Source organism: Miniopterus natalensis, chromosome 15 (genome assembly GCF_054644295.1).
Source record: "Miniopterus natalensis isolate mMinNat1 chromosome 15, mMinNat1.hap1, whole genome shotgun sequence".
NCBI lineage: Eukaryota > Metazoa > Chordata > Mammalia > Chiroptera > Miniopteridae > Miniopterus > Miniopterus natalensis.
The window spans coordinates 20,016,193-20,031,208 of NC_142095.1; the positions used below are offsets into that span (position 1 = coordinate 20,016,193).

Here is a 15,016-nt window from a genome sequence, read left to right on the forward strand (position 1 = left end):
GCGGGCCCCGCCGCCTCCGTGTGCACGGGCCCGTGTGGGCCGCAGCGCCGCCTCAGAAGCTTCTCGTGGTTTTCACCGAGTCCCTAGCGCGCTACATTTTCATCGGACGTGTAGTAATATCCTCAAATGTCAGGCACGGCTCAAGGCCATTCTTATAGCTGATAGAACAAATACAGAGGAGAGCCTCTCCGTTAAAAATTATATAAAGGCATTTGTTCAGATCACCCTTTAATTACAGAGGCAATAAAATTGACAGGTTGGCAATATTGCCTTAGGAATCAGGAACCCCAAACTGAGAGAGTATTTGTTTTATCAAAATTCTAATTTTATTACCCTCACAGAATTGAACTATTTGAATTCAAAGACTTAGAGACAGGAATTAAAAATAAGTGTTTTATTAAATCTAAACTTTTCCTGTCAACTTCAGAAGACTTTCTTTATGTGTTCCTTTTTCTGTTACTATAGTTACTCCCCTTCCTGTCATCCTGACAGTTGAGTTGAAAGCCATTGACAGTAGGTACTAACCCCCCCCCCCCAGCTCAGGCTATTTTTAGGGTTGCCGCACTTCACACGCAAGTGCTCCTGGGTGAGCAGCCTGCACCTCTCTCGCCCGTGAGCAGCTCGGCTGAGCTGCCAGCTGTTTACAGGGAGTCTGAGCTGTACACCCCGCTGGCCTCTAATGCCCACACCTGCCTGCTCCCGGTGGAGGTATTTCATTGCTTGTTTGGTATTTAGACACTGGTTTCCTCAGCTTGGCCCTTTCATTAGTGGTTCATACAAACAATGGGAGGGTTAAATGCAGTAAATTTGGAGAAATTAGGTTTTCTATGCTCTTGCTGAGAGTCCTGGAGTAGGATCTTCGAATGCTGAAGATGTAGGAGCCCTACAAGCCGTCTCAGCTGCTCTTTACTTCACTGTTGAGGAAACCAAGGCAGGGAAGGTGAGCGACATGCAGCTCGCTGGCCAGGAGTCCAGACCTGGATCCAGTCCTTGGCTTCTTCTTGGCAAAGGAGATACTTCTCAGGACGCAGTTGAATCAGTAGCTGGATTCCAGATCTCCTATTTTATTGCACACATCATTACTGATTTTACACTTGTCATAATATTTATGCAAGAATTAGCTGTAAGAGGAGGCCAGTTTTTTAAAATTAGTTTATTTGCCTCTGCAAGAACTTTATAAGTCTGATTTTCTGATGTTTATAAAAACAACTTTCAATGGACGTCTCTGAAAATGTTCAATAGGGCAGTTAACTAATGACATTTGCACCAGGCAGCTTTCTCCCTGTCAGCCACCCTGTGATAAAAGCTTTCCACGATTTTAAGAATCTGAAGCACTGCATTTCATTGTGGGTGCAGGGTCCTCTCTAGAAGGAAATAGACCCTTCGCCTGAGGATCCTGTGAAGGATGCAGATTCTGGCTCAGGGGCTCTGATGTGGGGCCTGAAGGTCTGCCTTTCTAACGACCCCCAGGTGGCCTGATGTCACTGGCCTATGACAGACTAGAAGCCACAAGGAGCAAGAGGACTTAGAGTTACGTGGGCACAATTCAGTTGCTGTATTTATTCGTAACTCTACACTTACAGCACATGTGCAGCTGAAGTCCGTGGGCAGAGAGCTCACAGCCTCCCCTGGCTCTCTGATGTGGTCTTGAGTCATCTGAAATTCAGTTTTTTCTTCACCCTACCTGGACTTGTTCTATTCTAGTTGAAGTCTCCCTACACCCGGTTTTATTATCAGAAGACTTGGACCAATTGGTCAGCATCTCCTTGTACCAATCCTATACCTATGTAGGAAAGCTTAGCAAACCGTACACTGTCTTCTCCATTTCTAGGCTAAGGTACCACAACTCTAATCACATGACCTCAGTGCAGACTGTCCACCTCTCACCATTTTACTCTCATTTTCTGGCTCTCTCCCAGAGCCCAGGTTTTTCATCTTTCTCACACTGTCTGACCGCATGGCCTGTTTCACCCCTCCATACCAGGCTGCCTCCTCATGTCCTCCAGTCCCTGTCCTCTCCAGTGAAGACAGATGTGTCCACCCATCTCTGTGGAAACAGGCTCCCTGTCAGTTGCTTGAAAGCTCAAGGACTTTGTGGCCACCCTAAGTATCTCATGCTGAGCTTAACATCTTGTGCGTAGAGGGAGGAGAAGCCAAGATAAGAAGGTTGACTTTGATTGCCTGGGGCCATTTTTAAATCCCAGTTGAAGAGTGGCACTTAACTTTCATTAGATCCTTATATCAGCAGAACACTTATGACCTGAAATTCACACACAAAAATATATCCAGCTTAAACCCAGTTCAAAGGGTCTTATTTGACTAAATGATGTAATTTTATGACAGTCTTAGCCAAACTGCTCTCCTATCTCACTGCTCCCCAATGAGAGGGAATGATGGCAAAACCCCCAGGATTTTCCTGTTAGTAAGCCCTCACTATGTTCCTGCTTTGATTTTATAAGTACAGATTCCGGCAAAGGCATCTAACCATTACTGGAGCTTAGAACCTTTTAAGTTTAAAAAAATATATGTAAAGTCTCTTTCTCTGGCTGACCCTAAGGTGGCAGCCATGTCCTAAATGTGATGGATTTTCCTGTGGAGTCGTGCCCCTGTCACTCTCTGGCTGGCAGGGTGGTAAACCCTGGGGAAATAACACTGAACAGCGGAGATCAGTGAAGATTTGAGCTCTTGCTTAGCACGCTCCGTTTACTTAAGAGAACTGTATGTTGGCCTGAAGACTATTCTTACGTGTAATGCACGCTGTTGCCTGGTCTCCCTGGATTTTCCTAAGCGAGGCTTCTTTCCCAGTGCTGAGGTTAGGATTTTCAGCCATTCTGGCAGCTGGATACAAAATAGGACCCTTGATTAGATGTTCGGTGTAATCTGCTTTTTGCTTTTTAAGAGAAAAACTGAGCATGAAGTGCCTGACTCAGTACTCGGCTCTTAATATACAATTAATGGATGTTGTTTCCCTTCACCTCCCCCTCTCACTTCTCAATCCAGGATCTGGTTGATGGTGTTAGTGCCCCTTAATTCTTCATATGAGAAATATTTCACCAATATCTGTTTCTCAGAAGACAAAAATCAACCCTGATGCTGCTGGGAAAGCCTCACGTTGATCGTTCAGCCAATATGTTCATCCAGTACTTATTCAGTACCTGCTCTCTGATGTTAAAAATAGGTTCTGGGAGAAGTAGGTAGGGGTAGGACAAAGTGGAAGACTGGTGATCTAAAACTGAGCTCAGTGTGTTAGGAAGAGGTGAGTAAAACTTCAAAGTAGGGAGAGAGAGTGAAAGAGAATATACCTCATCAGAAATACCGAAAGTGACACATATCTTCACATGAAGCAAGCCAAGGTCCCCCCAGAGCACCAGTGATCTCAGCCACATTGGCGGGACAGGTGGGGCCCATAGAGATATAGTGAGCAGGGCACCACATTTGTACCCAAATGACTTTGGGTCCAGGATTTGCCAGTAGAACTGCAGTTTCAGGAAACTTTTAGTCTTTGAGCCTCATCTGCAAATTATAGTTTCAGGAGTAAAAGTTGAGAGTCCAGCAGTAGGTGTTGGAGAGATTCCAACAATAGGTGCTTTCAGATGGAAGACTGTTAATAGGAAGCTGGTCCTTGAATATAGTTTTAAGGACTTTGAAGAGAAGGAGGGATGTGGTGTTAGAAGGAGAAGAGAAGGGCCTTCTAGAAGGGGGATGGCATTTGCAGGGACACAGAGGTACACGCTTTATTTAAAGGATGAATTTGATGCCTACAGTCTTCTCCTAAGCCTGCCGTCTCCCAAGCTCTGGACAACTATGGATACACTCCTTGAACAGAAATCCCAATGGTCCAGCCAAAGTCAATAGTGACAAGTGACAGATCTGTCCCCCCCTCCTTGACTAATGGCCACCTCTTCAACCACTGCCACTCTGGGCATGCGTGTGACCTCAGTCAACCCTACATGTGAGCCCTCTGTTGTGTAACAGCCTGCATATTTCTTCTTTAGAGCCTGGGACAGTCCTTATCTGAGGGTGTCAGAAATCAGGATAACTAAATGTCTGCCAGAGACGAGAGAAGCTCAGAGAGCAGGATCCACTTCTCTGGGTATTTAAGATATTGGAGAAGGGAAAAAAAATACTAAGCAATAATAGTAATGATGAGGCAGAACATTAGAAGTCGACCGCTTTGATTACCTCATCTAATCCTCCAGCACGCCCGCTGAGATAGGCATCCCCGTCTTACTGACACTCAGATCGCAGCACGGGGTCATCAGAGCTGTGCCCCGCAGGCTGATAGAAATGACTGCAGTCTGCTTTGCATGCAGGTCTTCCTGTGTCTGGCTAACCTCATGTAGGTCAGCTCCGCCGCCAGATAAAGGGCACTAGCATCTCAAGGCATTTGAGTAAGTGTCAAGACCCCACCCTGTGCCTCTTCAAACCCCCGGCGCCTCCGTCATTGCCGTGTGGAAGGAGGGCCCCGGATCCAGGCAACTGTGAATGGAATCCGAGCCCCACCACTTCCAGTCCTGAGACCTCCGATAACAGACCTGGTGTTTCTGAGCCTGGCTGCCTTTTCTGATTGAGGGGGATGGTCCTAATCCAGAGTGGCTGTTGGGACACTCAGATGAGGTCATGTGTTCAGGTGCAAATGCAAGCTGCTGGGTCCTGAGCTGCTGCTGTGGCCAAGGTGCTGCATCATGTATTTAGTCTTCACAGTTAGTCCTGTGAGGAAGGTCTTGTTATTACCCATCAGGCACCACAAGGAGGTTGGATAACTTGCCTGGTCCACCTCCACTATGGATAGACGATAGTTCTGTTTTTGTTACCTGTCCGCTACCCCTCATAATGAATACAGGCTTATGCTAACCTTCTGTACCAGCCATTTAAATGGAAACACTTTTATTCTAGCATTGAAGAAAGCATGGGTTTTTAAGAAGTGGTAAGGTAGCCTATGCTCCATTTCCACTACCCTTAGTGAGAGATCTATTCATGTGGTATCGACATTTCATTAAAAACAGTGGAGTCACCCTGGGATCATGTCAATGAGAGTTTTGTGTGATTTCTGCAATAGTGGTTAGTTATGTAAGGTTTTCCCCTTTAGTTTCAATGCTCCATCATTTATAACACTTAAATAGAACAAAATTATAAAGAATGTAATCTTCCTGCTATACAGAAATAAAAAGAAAGAGCCTTTCCATTACCATTTATTCTGCTTTTCTCTATAAAGAAAAATGTGCGTTACGTTGGAAATTTAAACATTTCACATTTCTGCCTTTAATATTTTAAAGCGTGAAAAGACATCATTATGTTCTGTTTTTACATGCAGCTGCAACCCACTTAAAGCAGATTTGTTGCTGAGAGGTTGTATATTGATAGCATGTTCATGAATGCTACCTTAAATCACTACACAGTACAGTGGAACTGGTTAGGCAACGGATTTACAGGGACAGTGCTTAGTAAAATGTAAACTCTTGCATTCAAGACATTTAACAGCCTCTGAAGATGCCCTTTTGTTTTCATTTGGATTTCTGTACCCCCGATTTCTTGAAGTGAGACTAGTTAGCTCAGTTGATTATAACAGGTTTTTCCTTAAAATTATGTGTATGTGGGTTTTCAGGGGAGATGGTCCTGGTTTTCATGAGATTCTAAAAAGTGATCTTTGACCCCATCCAAAAAATGAGGCCCAAGAATTGCTGGGTGAAGGTACACAGCCAGTGCTACCAGGCTCTGGGCTCTCCTCCTGCCTCAGTGTCCCCTTGGCCAGCCACGCTGCACAGAGGAGCCAGCTTGAACTTGAGTAGCATTCTGCCTGCAGGAGAGGACTGGTGGGGCCACCTCGGTCCCCTTACATTAGAGAAACTGGGTAATTTTCATCTGTGCAACAGGCAGTTTGGCTGCAGTACTGAGTCCAGTGGTGTTCCCACCAAATATATGTCCACTTGGAACCTGTGAATGGGACCCTATTTGGAAGTAGAGTCTTTTTAGATGTAATCTAGTTGAGATGAGGTCATACTGGGTTTGGGTAGCCCTAATCCAATGACTGGTGTCCTTATGAAAAGAGGGAAATTTGGGCACAGACACAGGGAGAATCCCATGTGATGGAGACAAAGCCAAAGAGCACCAAGGATGGAGGCCAATCTCCAGAAGCTAGAAGGGCCCAGGAAGAGTGCTTCCCTGGAACTGCCAAGGGACGTGGCCCTACCAACACCTTGACTTTGGACTTGCAGCTTTCACAAATAAGTTTGTGAATAGATTTTTGTCATTTTAAACCACCCAGTTTGTAGCACCTTGAAACGAATATAGTTGCTAATAGCAAAAATGCAAAAACCAGTAGAGTAAATAAATCAGTTGGTTATTTTTTTCTTAAGTAAAAGAAGCCCAGAGGTAGGCAGTCCAAGCTGGTGTAACAGCTCTAGGATGTACCCAGGGCCCCAGGCTCCTCTGGCTTTACACCCAAAGTCCCAAAGCTGTGATTCTCACCTGCATGTTTGTAGGATGACTCGTGGGTCCTCTGCCAGCACTTCAGGCAGCAAGAGTGGGGAGAGTACAGGTCGGAAAGGTGCAAACCGAGTCAGCCCCCCACAAGAACCTTTCCAGGGACTTCTCTTAGACCGTAATGGCCAGAGTTGTGTCACATGACCAACCTTGGCTGAAGGGGCAGGTATGCACAGCGCTGCCCTGAATAAAGTCCGGGACATGTCGGTGAGGAAGGGGTGGAGGGTAGAGGTGGGATAGCCCACTAGCAGCTCTGCCACCTCTTTAGACCCGAGAGACCTGACTGCTCCTGTTCTTATCAAGAGAGTGGCCTTTAGAGCATGGAGCACTGTTCCCGCTTGGGCCTGTGATGAAAGACAAGCCTGTTCCATTTTCCCAGCACACTCATACCTTTTGCCTTCACCACCTCGCCCCTTTTCAACCTATTCCTGTGAGCATCCCCACACAGCTCTGGGCAGGCTCACAGCAAAACAGGGCATCCAAGAGAGGATGGGTAGGGCTGCTTGGCTCATGGGATTTTTAGGCAGCGTGGCCAGCGTGGTTTTGTAAGATCTCGGGTAGACACTGATACTTCTGTAGTAAATCTATATACCTCAGTGCAGGTGTGTGGAGCTCTTGTTCTGCAGTTCCCTCCCCACCAGTGGCAGTCCAAGGCTTAAACTTGCCATTAAAGGCAACTGTTTTCTTACAGGTTAACCCTCCCATCTGAAAAAACACCCAGAGTTTCTCCACCTCATCTCTTCTTGCCAGGATGGTGTCGAGGTTCAGGGATGCTCACACATCTGGTGTTTGAGGAAGGCCTCTGAGTGTTTCAGGGTCCTTGCTGGCCTCTAAAGAGAGCTCTGTTCCTGTGTATTTCTGGGCCTTTGTCCCCACTGAGCCACTGACTTCCCTATTGGCTGTAGCCTGTGACCCTAAATGCCTTTGGTCCTTGCTGCTGACCACGAGCCCCACCATTACTTTGAGAACAAGAACTTGGCAATTTGGCCAAACGCTTTGGCTTCCACAGCAAACTATCAAAGGGGCAGGCAAACATCACACTTGTTTTTTCAGATTCCTCTTTTCCTGGACCCCTGATTTTCTGGGTCTAGCCTGCAGACACCTCCCCTCCATTTGCACCTTGGACCCAGGAAGGCCTCTGTGCTTCCTACAGACGTCCTAGTATTCCTGCGTTTGTTGGCTGAGCTTCCTCTCAGGGTGTGGGAGCTGTCCCCCTGCTGACCCTGTGTCATGACACAGCAGGAGCTGAGAAGTCTGTCCCACCTTCAGCTCAATGAGCAGAACCCACCCCCTACCAAGCTACCGCACTATGGGGTACCTTGCTGCTCCGGGCAGCCCTCCGCCCTCAGAGCTCTGCCTTGAAAACCACAGCAGTCATAAAACAAAAGTAACCTTTTCAATCCCCTCAAAGACCTACAGAACTGTTTCTTGTTAATTTGCTGCAGTTGGTTGTCGTTAATGTCTTGTTGAGTGGATTTTGTGTGTTTTTTATTGAGAGAGAACAAATTGTTACAGGCTTTTAAGGAAACCAAAAACATTTGCTCTCTAATTATATCTGCTATTCCATTCTCATTCATTGTGCCTTCTTGTTTTGGAGCAGGCCTTTCTGTTAGTCAGAAACGAGTCACATTTTCTGAATAAATAAAAGCTGCTGTTTTTCGGCTGCAGTATGTGAGAGGCCTTGTCAGCGTGGTTTACAGACTTACTGAAAATTCTAATAAATTGTCAAGCTGAGCTCACGTCGATGGTGTCAGTCCTTGCCTCGCCCCTTACTGGAAATGCTTTGGGGAAATATTTAGAATAGCAGTATTTTGAAGTGCAAGTTCCAAGAGTGTTTTTCCATGTTTGTTCATTCATTCAGTTAGTCAGTAAATACTCATTGTACTTGAGTGCACCAGGCATTTATTATTCTAAGGCTGGGAGCTTTATCCTATTGGGGGAGACAGACAACAAACAGGCAAACGCACGCAGTAATGTCAGATGGTGACAAGTGTTTATCATCAGCACAGCAAAAGAGATGATTCATTAAGACCTGAGGGTGGCCTGGGCTACTTTAGTTTGGGTGGGCTCCTGGAGGTGGCTGAATGCCCTGGGCTGTTCGCCACACAGCGGTCAGCAGGAGTCGCCTGGTCTCTCTGTGGGAGTGAAGACACATCTGTCATCACAAGAACGTACCTGTGCAGTGCTGGCGGGAAGGCTGTGCATGCTGAGCTCGGGGCCCCCGCTGCTGCACCCGGCGCCTGCCCCATCTCACTTCGGCAGAGCACCCTTGGTGGGAATAGTTGCTGTGAAATTTGGCAGAAAAAATCCCAAGCTTGTGTGAAGTTAGGGTGTGCAGCTGATATGTTATGCTCAGAGCATTAGTTATAAAATGTCATTCTTCTATTTTCAGTAAATATTCAAGATGTGATATTACAAGAAAATTTGGAAAAAGAAGATCAAATTCTGGTTTCCCTGGCAGGATTAAAGCAGGTATGTCCACTGATCCGACCTTGTGTCCCACAGGCCTCCCTTCTCGTGCCTGTTGGGGAGCACCCTCGGGCGGGGAGCACCATAACATTTGAGCCACATCCCCCCAGCCCCTCACTTCCTCCCAGACAGAGCCCCTCCTGGATCTCCATCTCCTTGTGCCTCTCGCTCCTCCTGGTGATCTGCCTGACTGCCTGCAGCCCAAACTGGTTTTCCATTTCCTACCCTGCCCCTTCCTCACCCCAAGCTGGTATTGTGTGGCCCAGCATCGTGTTCAATCACATCCACAAATATGAATGTCTTTGGAGCACAAGTCAGTCACTACCTGCAGCAGGCCTCAGACCCTCAAGGGCTACATTTACATGACCCTTAAAGGGCTACATGGAGTGTGAATGTCAATGAAACAGTGGCTGCCCTCAATTGTGAGCTGGGGCAGAGCCCGTCAGGAGCCCAGTACTCTACATTTGGGCTGGGTGTGCAGGCAAATGCTGCTTCCTGCCTCAGGTGAACCCCAGGGAGGTGACACCATGTCTGACCCTGTGAGAACCTGGCCATTGAGGTGCTTACCTTTTCCATAGTCATTAATGAGTCAGTGGCTTTGGCAGAGTTGGATTTTTGTCTGTGTCTTTCTTATGGTAATGTCTTGATATCCATAGTAAAAAATTGTCAGTGACAAGACTAGTTTAAGTGTATCAGAGATTTAGCTAACCTTTAAAAACAAGCTCATTTGTCTTTTTCTTTTATTTTCCTCTCCTTTGAAAATAGATCAAAGACATTCTAAAAGGTTCCCTGCGTTTCAACCAGAGCCAGCTGGAAGCCGAGGAGAACGAGCAGCTCACCATCGCCGATGACCACTACTGCTCCAGCGGCCAGGGCCAGGGCCAGGGCCAGGGCGACCGGGGGCCCGGGGCCACCAAGCAGGTACAGAGCTCTCACGGACAGTGTCACACATGATGACAGTGTCACAGTCATATAAGTCCTTCAAAGTTATGAATGATAAAAACCCTGCCCAGGTCACCTTAGATGACCACGTGTGAAGTTCAGCTGTGAAATACCACAAGTGGCCTGGCCTGAGCTGCTATATTAACTGTGCAGGTTGTACACTCCGGTGCCCTAGGGGTGCCAGCCCCAGGGATAGTGATTAAACTGGTGTCTCCCGGAGCTGTGCGTGCACCGCCTGCACACCTTCACGCAGCAGCGTCGGCCCGAACCTCCGACCCTTCCCCCTGTTGAGGGCTGGAAAGGTCTCTGCCTCGGTCGCTGGTCGGCGTCTCGGCTGATGCCTCCCTTCCTGTTAGCACAGACGTGCCACCCGTGTTCTCCTCGTGCCGTCTTGGTGTGTTGCACTCGCTAGAACCTTTTTTTCTTCGTGGGGAAGGACTTCTCCTTAATGTCCGTCCTCTAAGGCAGGGAGTCCGCAAACTTTTTCTGTTAAGGGCCGGATAATAAGTATTTTAGGATCTGCAGGCCACATATGGCCTCTGTCATATATTTGTTTTTGTATTTGGTGTGTTTGTTTATTTAGTTGTTTGTCTTCACAACCATTTAAAAATGTACAAGCCATTCGAAGCTTGAGAGCCATGCAAACCCAGATCACAGGTTGGATTTGGCCTGTGGGCTGTAACTCGCTGACACCTGAGGGCAGGTGTCGACATCGTGTATAATTTATTCTAACACAAAGTCACAGAACTTTCCGCTTAGAAAAGATCTAAGAAATTCCTCCTGCGCCCAGTACTGCCTGAGGCACAGGGCTCACCAGACAGTATGTTTGGAGAACTTGTCCCAGTGCAGTAAGCTTCCTACTCACCCTGCCGCCTCACTGTGCACAATCTGATAGGACGAAAATTCCCAATAATGTTCTTTTCAAATGGCTTACAAAGGTTCATCTTGAAAAATGAACTTTAGCGAAATCTCATCTAAGTCACTTTCTCAAAAACTAGCATCCAGATGCTTGTACATTATTTTTTATTTTTATTTTTTTAATGATATTTTATAATGGGAGCTTTTTTCAGCCTTAGTCTAAGACTACTCTTCAAGAAGAGAACCCTGTGTGGTTAATCTCATCCAGCTTTAAAAGGAAGCTTTCATGGAGCATTCTGAGTCTGCATTTTAGCCACATGAACACATTAAAATTGCAAGTTTAACTTGATTAGTTCCTCCTAACCTTTCCTTCCCTCCACAGATGTTTAATGTTTCAATAATCACTTATTTATTCAAATATTGCTGAGCCCCAACCATTTTTAATTGACAATTTATTGAAAAATTTAGTGTGATTCTTTCAGTTGAATGTGTAAAAATACTACAGAAGAAGACCTTTCACACACACTCATGAATTTGCTAAATTGAAAACTTCAATTTATACTTTGCGGTTGCCATTCCCAGTGTTCATGTTTATATGAACCTACCTGTTACCAGCGCAGGTTTTCAGTTTACAGTGCAGGACAACGGTTGTATGAACGAAGTATCCCCACTTTGGAGGTAGGAGGTCAAGGCTGGGGTCCTGCAGCCTTACCAGCACCCATGTGCCCACATGCGGGACAAGCCCCACAGCCTTGACCAGGTGCCTTACAGAGGGACATTAATGGGCATGGAAAGGGACAGTCTTTCTCTACCAACTGCCCCAGTGCCATTTGTGATCCCGTCACTTCCACCATAGTGCCATTTACTGTGATCTCTCCAGTCTTGTAAGAATTAACATGTTGATAGAACATAAACAGCTCCCAGCTCCCAGGCCTCCACTCAGTTCTCTTGTTCTACTGGCATCTTCTCTCATCCCTGACTTCTGACTACTTCACAGGCCCCTTCGGAAGCGCCTGGGCACGCAGATGGAGGGAGCTCAGAGGACTTCATCCTAGTTTCCAAAGAAGACGAAGGAGGCGGTGCCAGGGCGTCTTTCCCTGGCCAGGCCCAACCTCTTCGCACCCTCCGGAGCACAGCTGGGAAGGGCGAGGGCCTGGCCCGCTTCCCGCTGGTCTTCTCTGACCCGCTGATGGGCCCAGCCTCAGCATCCTCCAGCAACCCCAGCTCCAGCCCTGACGACGACAGCAGCGGCAACAGCAAGGACTCCGGCTTCACCATCGTGAGCCCCTTGGACATCTGACCACAGAGGCCAGGCCATCCCCCTCAGCAGCCTTGGGGCCCAGCGGAGACCCTCGGAAACCAGCGCTTCTTTCCCAGCATGTATGTGGCATTGGAGCCACCCACCAGAACCCTTTAGAGAAAAGCAGATGTGCCACAGAGCACAGACTGATGGTCACCAAGATGCAGACGGGCTTTCAAGCCCTTCCCTAACCCCTGCGCCCTCTCTCTGAGGTAGAGCTGGATTAAGTCCCAGTTTCACCCCGTGAGAAAAGACCAGACCACCATTGGAGTGACTTCTCTGTCCTCTGCTCCCCTGCTAAGGTGTGGCAGCTCCATCATTGTATCTAGAAGAAGGAAGAAGGGTTGGTTTCAGATCTTTCCTCCCCCAGAGCATCAGGCATAGGAAAATTGATTGATACCAAGAACACTTCTCTCTGGGAACCTGTATCTCAGCCGATTTCATTTCTCCCTCGGGAAGTCACTGCAAAGCCCAGTGCAGCAGGAGGGACTGGTGGACTCCAGGGCTGGAGAAAATCCATTGCTGACCTCTCAGAAAGTTTCATGACCTTTAGAAACGGGTCTGAACTTAGGCCTCAGTTAGGTGTGGTGGGTTGGGTTTTCTCGTTTGTTAAAGGGTACGTTTCCAGGCCTTAGGCCAGGTCGCTCTTCCATTCCTGCCCCTCCTCAAACAATCATGTTTCACCTGTTAGGACCATTCACGCTGGGAAACAAGGTCACTGTACGCAGACCTTGCCTGGGGTGACAGGTTCTTTGGGCTGCTTCTCTGAGATGGGGGACCTCTGGGCAGCGAGCGGAAGCTCTCATGGCAACAGGTGAAAAGCTACATGTGAAAGAACAGACCCTGTTCTGTCCTGCCTCTGCTGGCCATGAATTCCTCTCTAGACAAACATGATAATGACAGGCCCTCCCCTCTTTCTCCAAGAAAATGGTGATGACTCGAGAGTCAGCTACTGAGCGGTCCTAATTGGCTCTGCAATTAGTTCTTAAACTGCAGCAGGGAAACCTCCTAACACATCGGCATGTGAGATGAATGATAGCTCCAGTTTTATCAGATGTGTGGACTAGCTCTGGCCCGACTCTTGAGTGGTCAGCTCTGCACCCTGCTGGGGTGACTCACTGAGGAGGTTGCTACAGGTATATGTCCCCTTGATGATGATTCATGAGCTCCCAAGGTCCTTACAGTGAGGGGCCCTGCAGCTGTGCAAGGGTTGTCATTACTTTCTCTCAAAGGCCCTGGCTTAGGAAGGTTCTAGAAGCATGGAGCTGTCCTCGCCAGAGCTCCAGGACAGAAACTGGAAGGGCCATGGCACCAGCTGTCTCCTGGTGGCAGAGCCACAATCCTCCACTCCTTTCAGCATTTCTTCTACCCTGAAAGCCAGAGAAACGATAGTAGGGTGTCACCGGCCCCACAGCAGCCACCAGACATTCGGCCCTCGGACAGGCTCTAGGCTGCTCCTGGTGTGAAGGTCATTGAGGCCTCCTGCCCTGCCAGCACGCAGTGTGGGCCCTTCACTCTGTGCTTCCCTGTCGGTGCCACGGGAGAACCAATCGGGTCCTCAGGGGTACTGCTGCTGTGGCCCCCCAACAGGCTGCTCACACCTCAGAGGGAAGAAACCCACAGGGGGGAAGGGGACCCGCAGACATAGCCACCCTCCAACTCCCATAGGTCTATGGGGTATGCGGTTTGAATTACTGTCTTGTCTTTTTTAAGTGACTTGTTTTTATTCCTCATAATTGAGCATCATTTGCATTTTTATTAGTTACAGTGCTATTAAAGAATTTATGTTCCTTTTTACTTTATCAGGTACTTGTGTGTAATGGCGCAATTTTAAAATCCCAAATATATATTTTTTCTTTAGCAAATGTAATCATTGGAAACCTCTTTGTTTTGATTATTAGGAGTTAAATTTTATTTACGTAAAGCTTAGATTAATTCTCACTGTCATCTACATTTTTATACGTGTCCCTGTGTTCATGCATTCCTCTCCGATCCGTTTGGGGACTCGAGCTAGATGATGTATGTTTGTTACACCCGAGAGTTACCGGTTAGAGAAAGGACGTCGCTGCGACCTTGCCTTACCTGTCTGCCTGCCGTGGGGTCATGCAACACTCTCAGCACTTAAGTAAACTGGGCTCTTCTTCCAGAGATGGCCTCCCGCTGACGTTTCCTGCAGAACGAAGGAGACTGACGGTAAACCGAGCCCCGGGACTGCTCCCTGCCTGTGACTGAGTTGAACCGTGGGCATCCTTCCTGGGGGGGGGATTGCTCGCTGTTAACAAGAACGAGGCGACAAACAGAAAATCCTGCGGCAGTCCTGTTGTCTCCTGACTGTAGCCTGCCAGGGTGGACCCAAGTTTATTCTTTTTGTTCCTGTTTCATTGTTTCTTTAGGAAGCTGCCCCCAGGGGCCAGTACAGAGCAAGAGTGAAGGGAGGACTCACTCCCCCCCTCGGCGGGGCCACCTGGGAGCCACCCCCCCACTCCCCCACCCCCCACCCCCCCACCCCCGCCCCACGAGCACCTGCCCGGCTGCCTGTCCAGAGCGGCCCGGGGAGGCGTGGGGGGGACAGCGCCCGGGGGAATTGTGGGCAGCACCTGGCAAGCAGGCGCCCTCTCAGGCAAAACCGCCCTCGGTATTCCTTTCAGAAGCTCCCTTTTTATAGTGTTAAAAAGAAATATAAGGTTCCTGTAAACGGGCTTGAAGCCACTTTGATGTAAAAGTTGTCATAATTTCTCTCACAGTGGCGCAGTTCGTTTGATTTATGGGATACTCGGCTGTGCCATTTGTATCTGTCGCTTCCTCCTCACTGTCTTCATGCAGTAACTCACACTGACTTCAGAAATGACTTACGCTGTTGGCAGAGTCATGCCATTCGCTGCGATTATAATAAAAGACTAATGTGAAGCTGAGCTCGAAGCTTGACTCTTCCAGGCGGGGGTGGGGCCCAAGATGCTGACCTGC

General features: G+C 48.0%; 1 protein-coding gene across 1 annotated transcript in view; it reads left to right on the top strand.

The window, feature by feature from the left end:
- TBC1D5 (TBC1 domain family member 5) overlaps nucleotides 1-13,849 on the top strand; it is a 362,705-nt gene extending 348,856 nt beyond the window's left edge. Inside the window, exons 22-24 of the mRNA XM_087824924.1 lie at nucleotides 8,876-8,955; nucleotides 9,718-9,873; nucleotides 11,750-13,849. Coding sequence (XP_087681050.1) covers nucleotides 8,876-8,955; nucleotides 9,718-9,873; nucleotides 11,750-12,052 — 539 coding nt within the window. The 3' untranslated portion in view covers nucleotides 12,053-13,849. The remainder of the gene's footprint in view (nucleotides 1-8,875; nucleotides 8,956-9,717; nucleotides 9,874-11,749) is intronic.
- The last annotated feature ends 1,167 nt before the right edge of the window (nucleotides 13,850-15,016 follow it).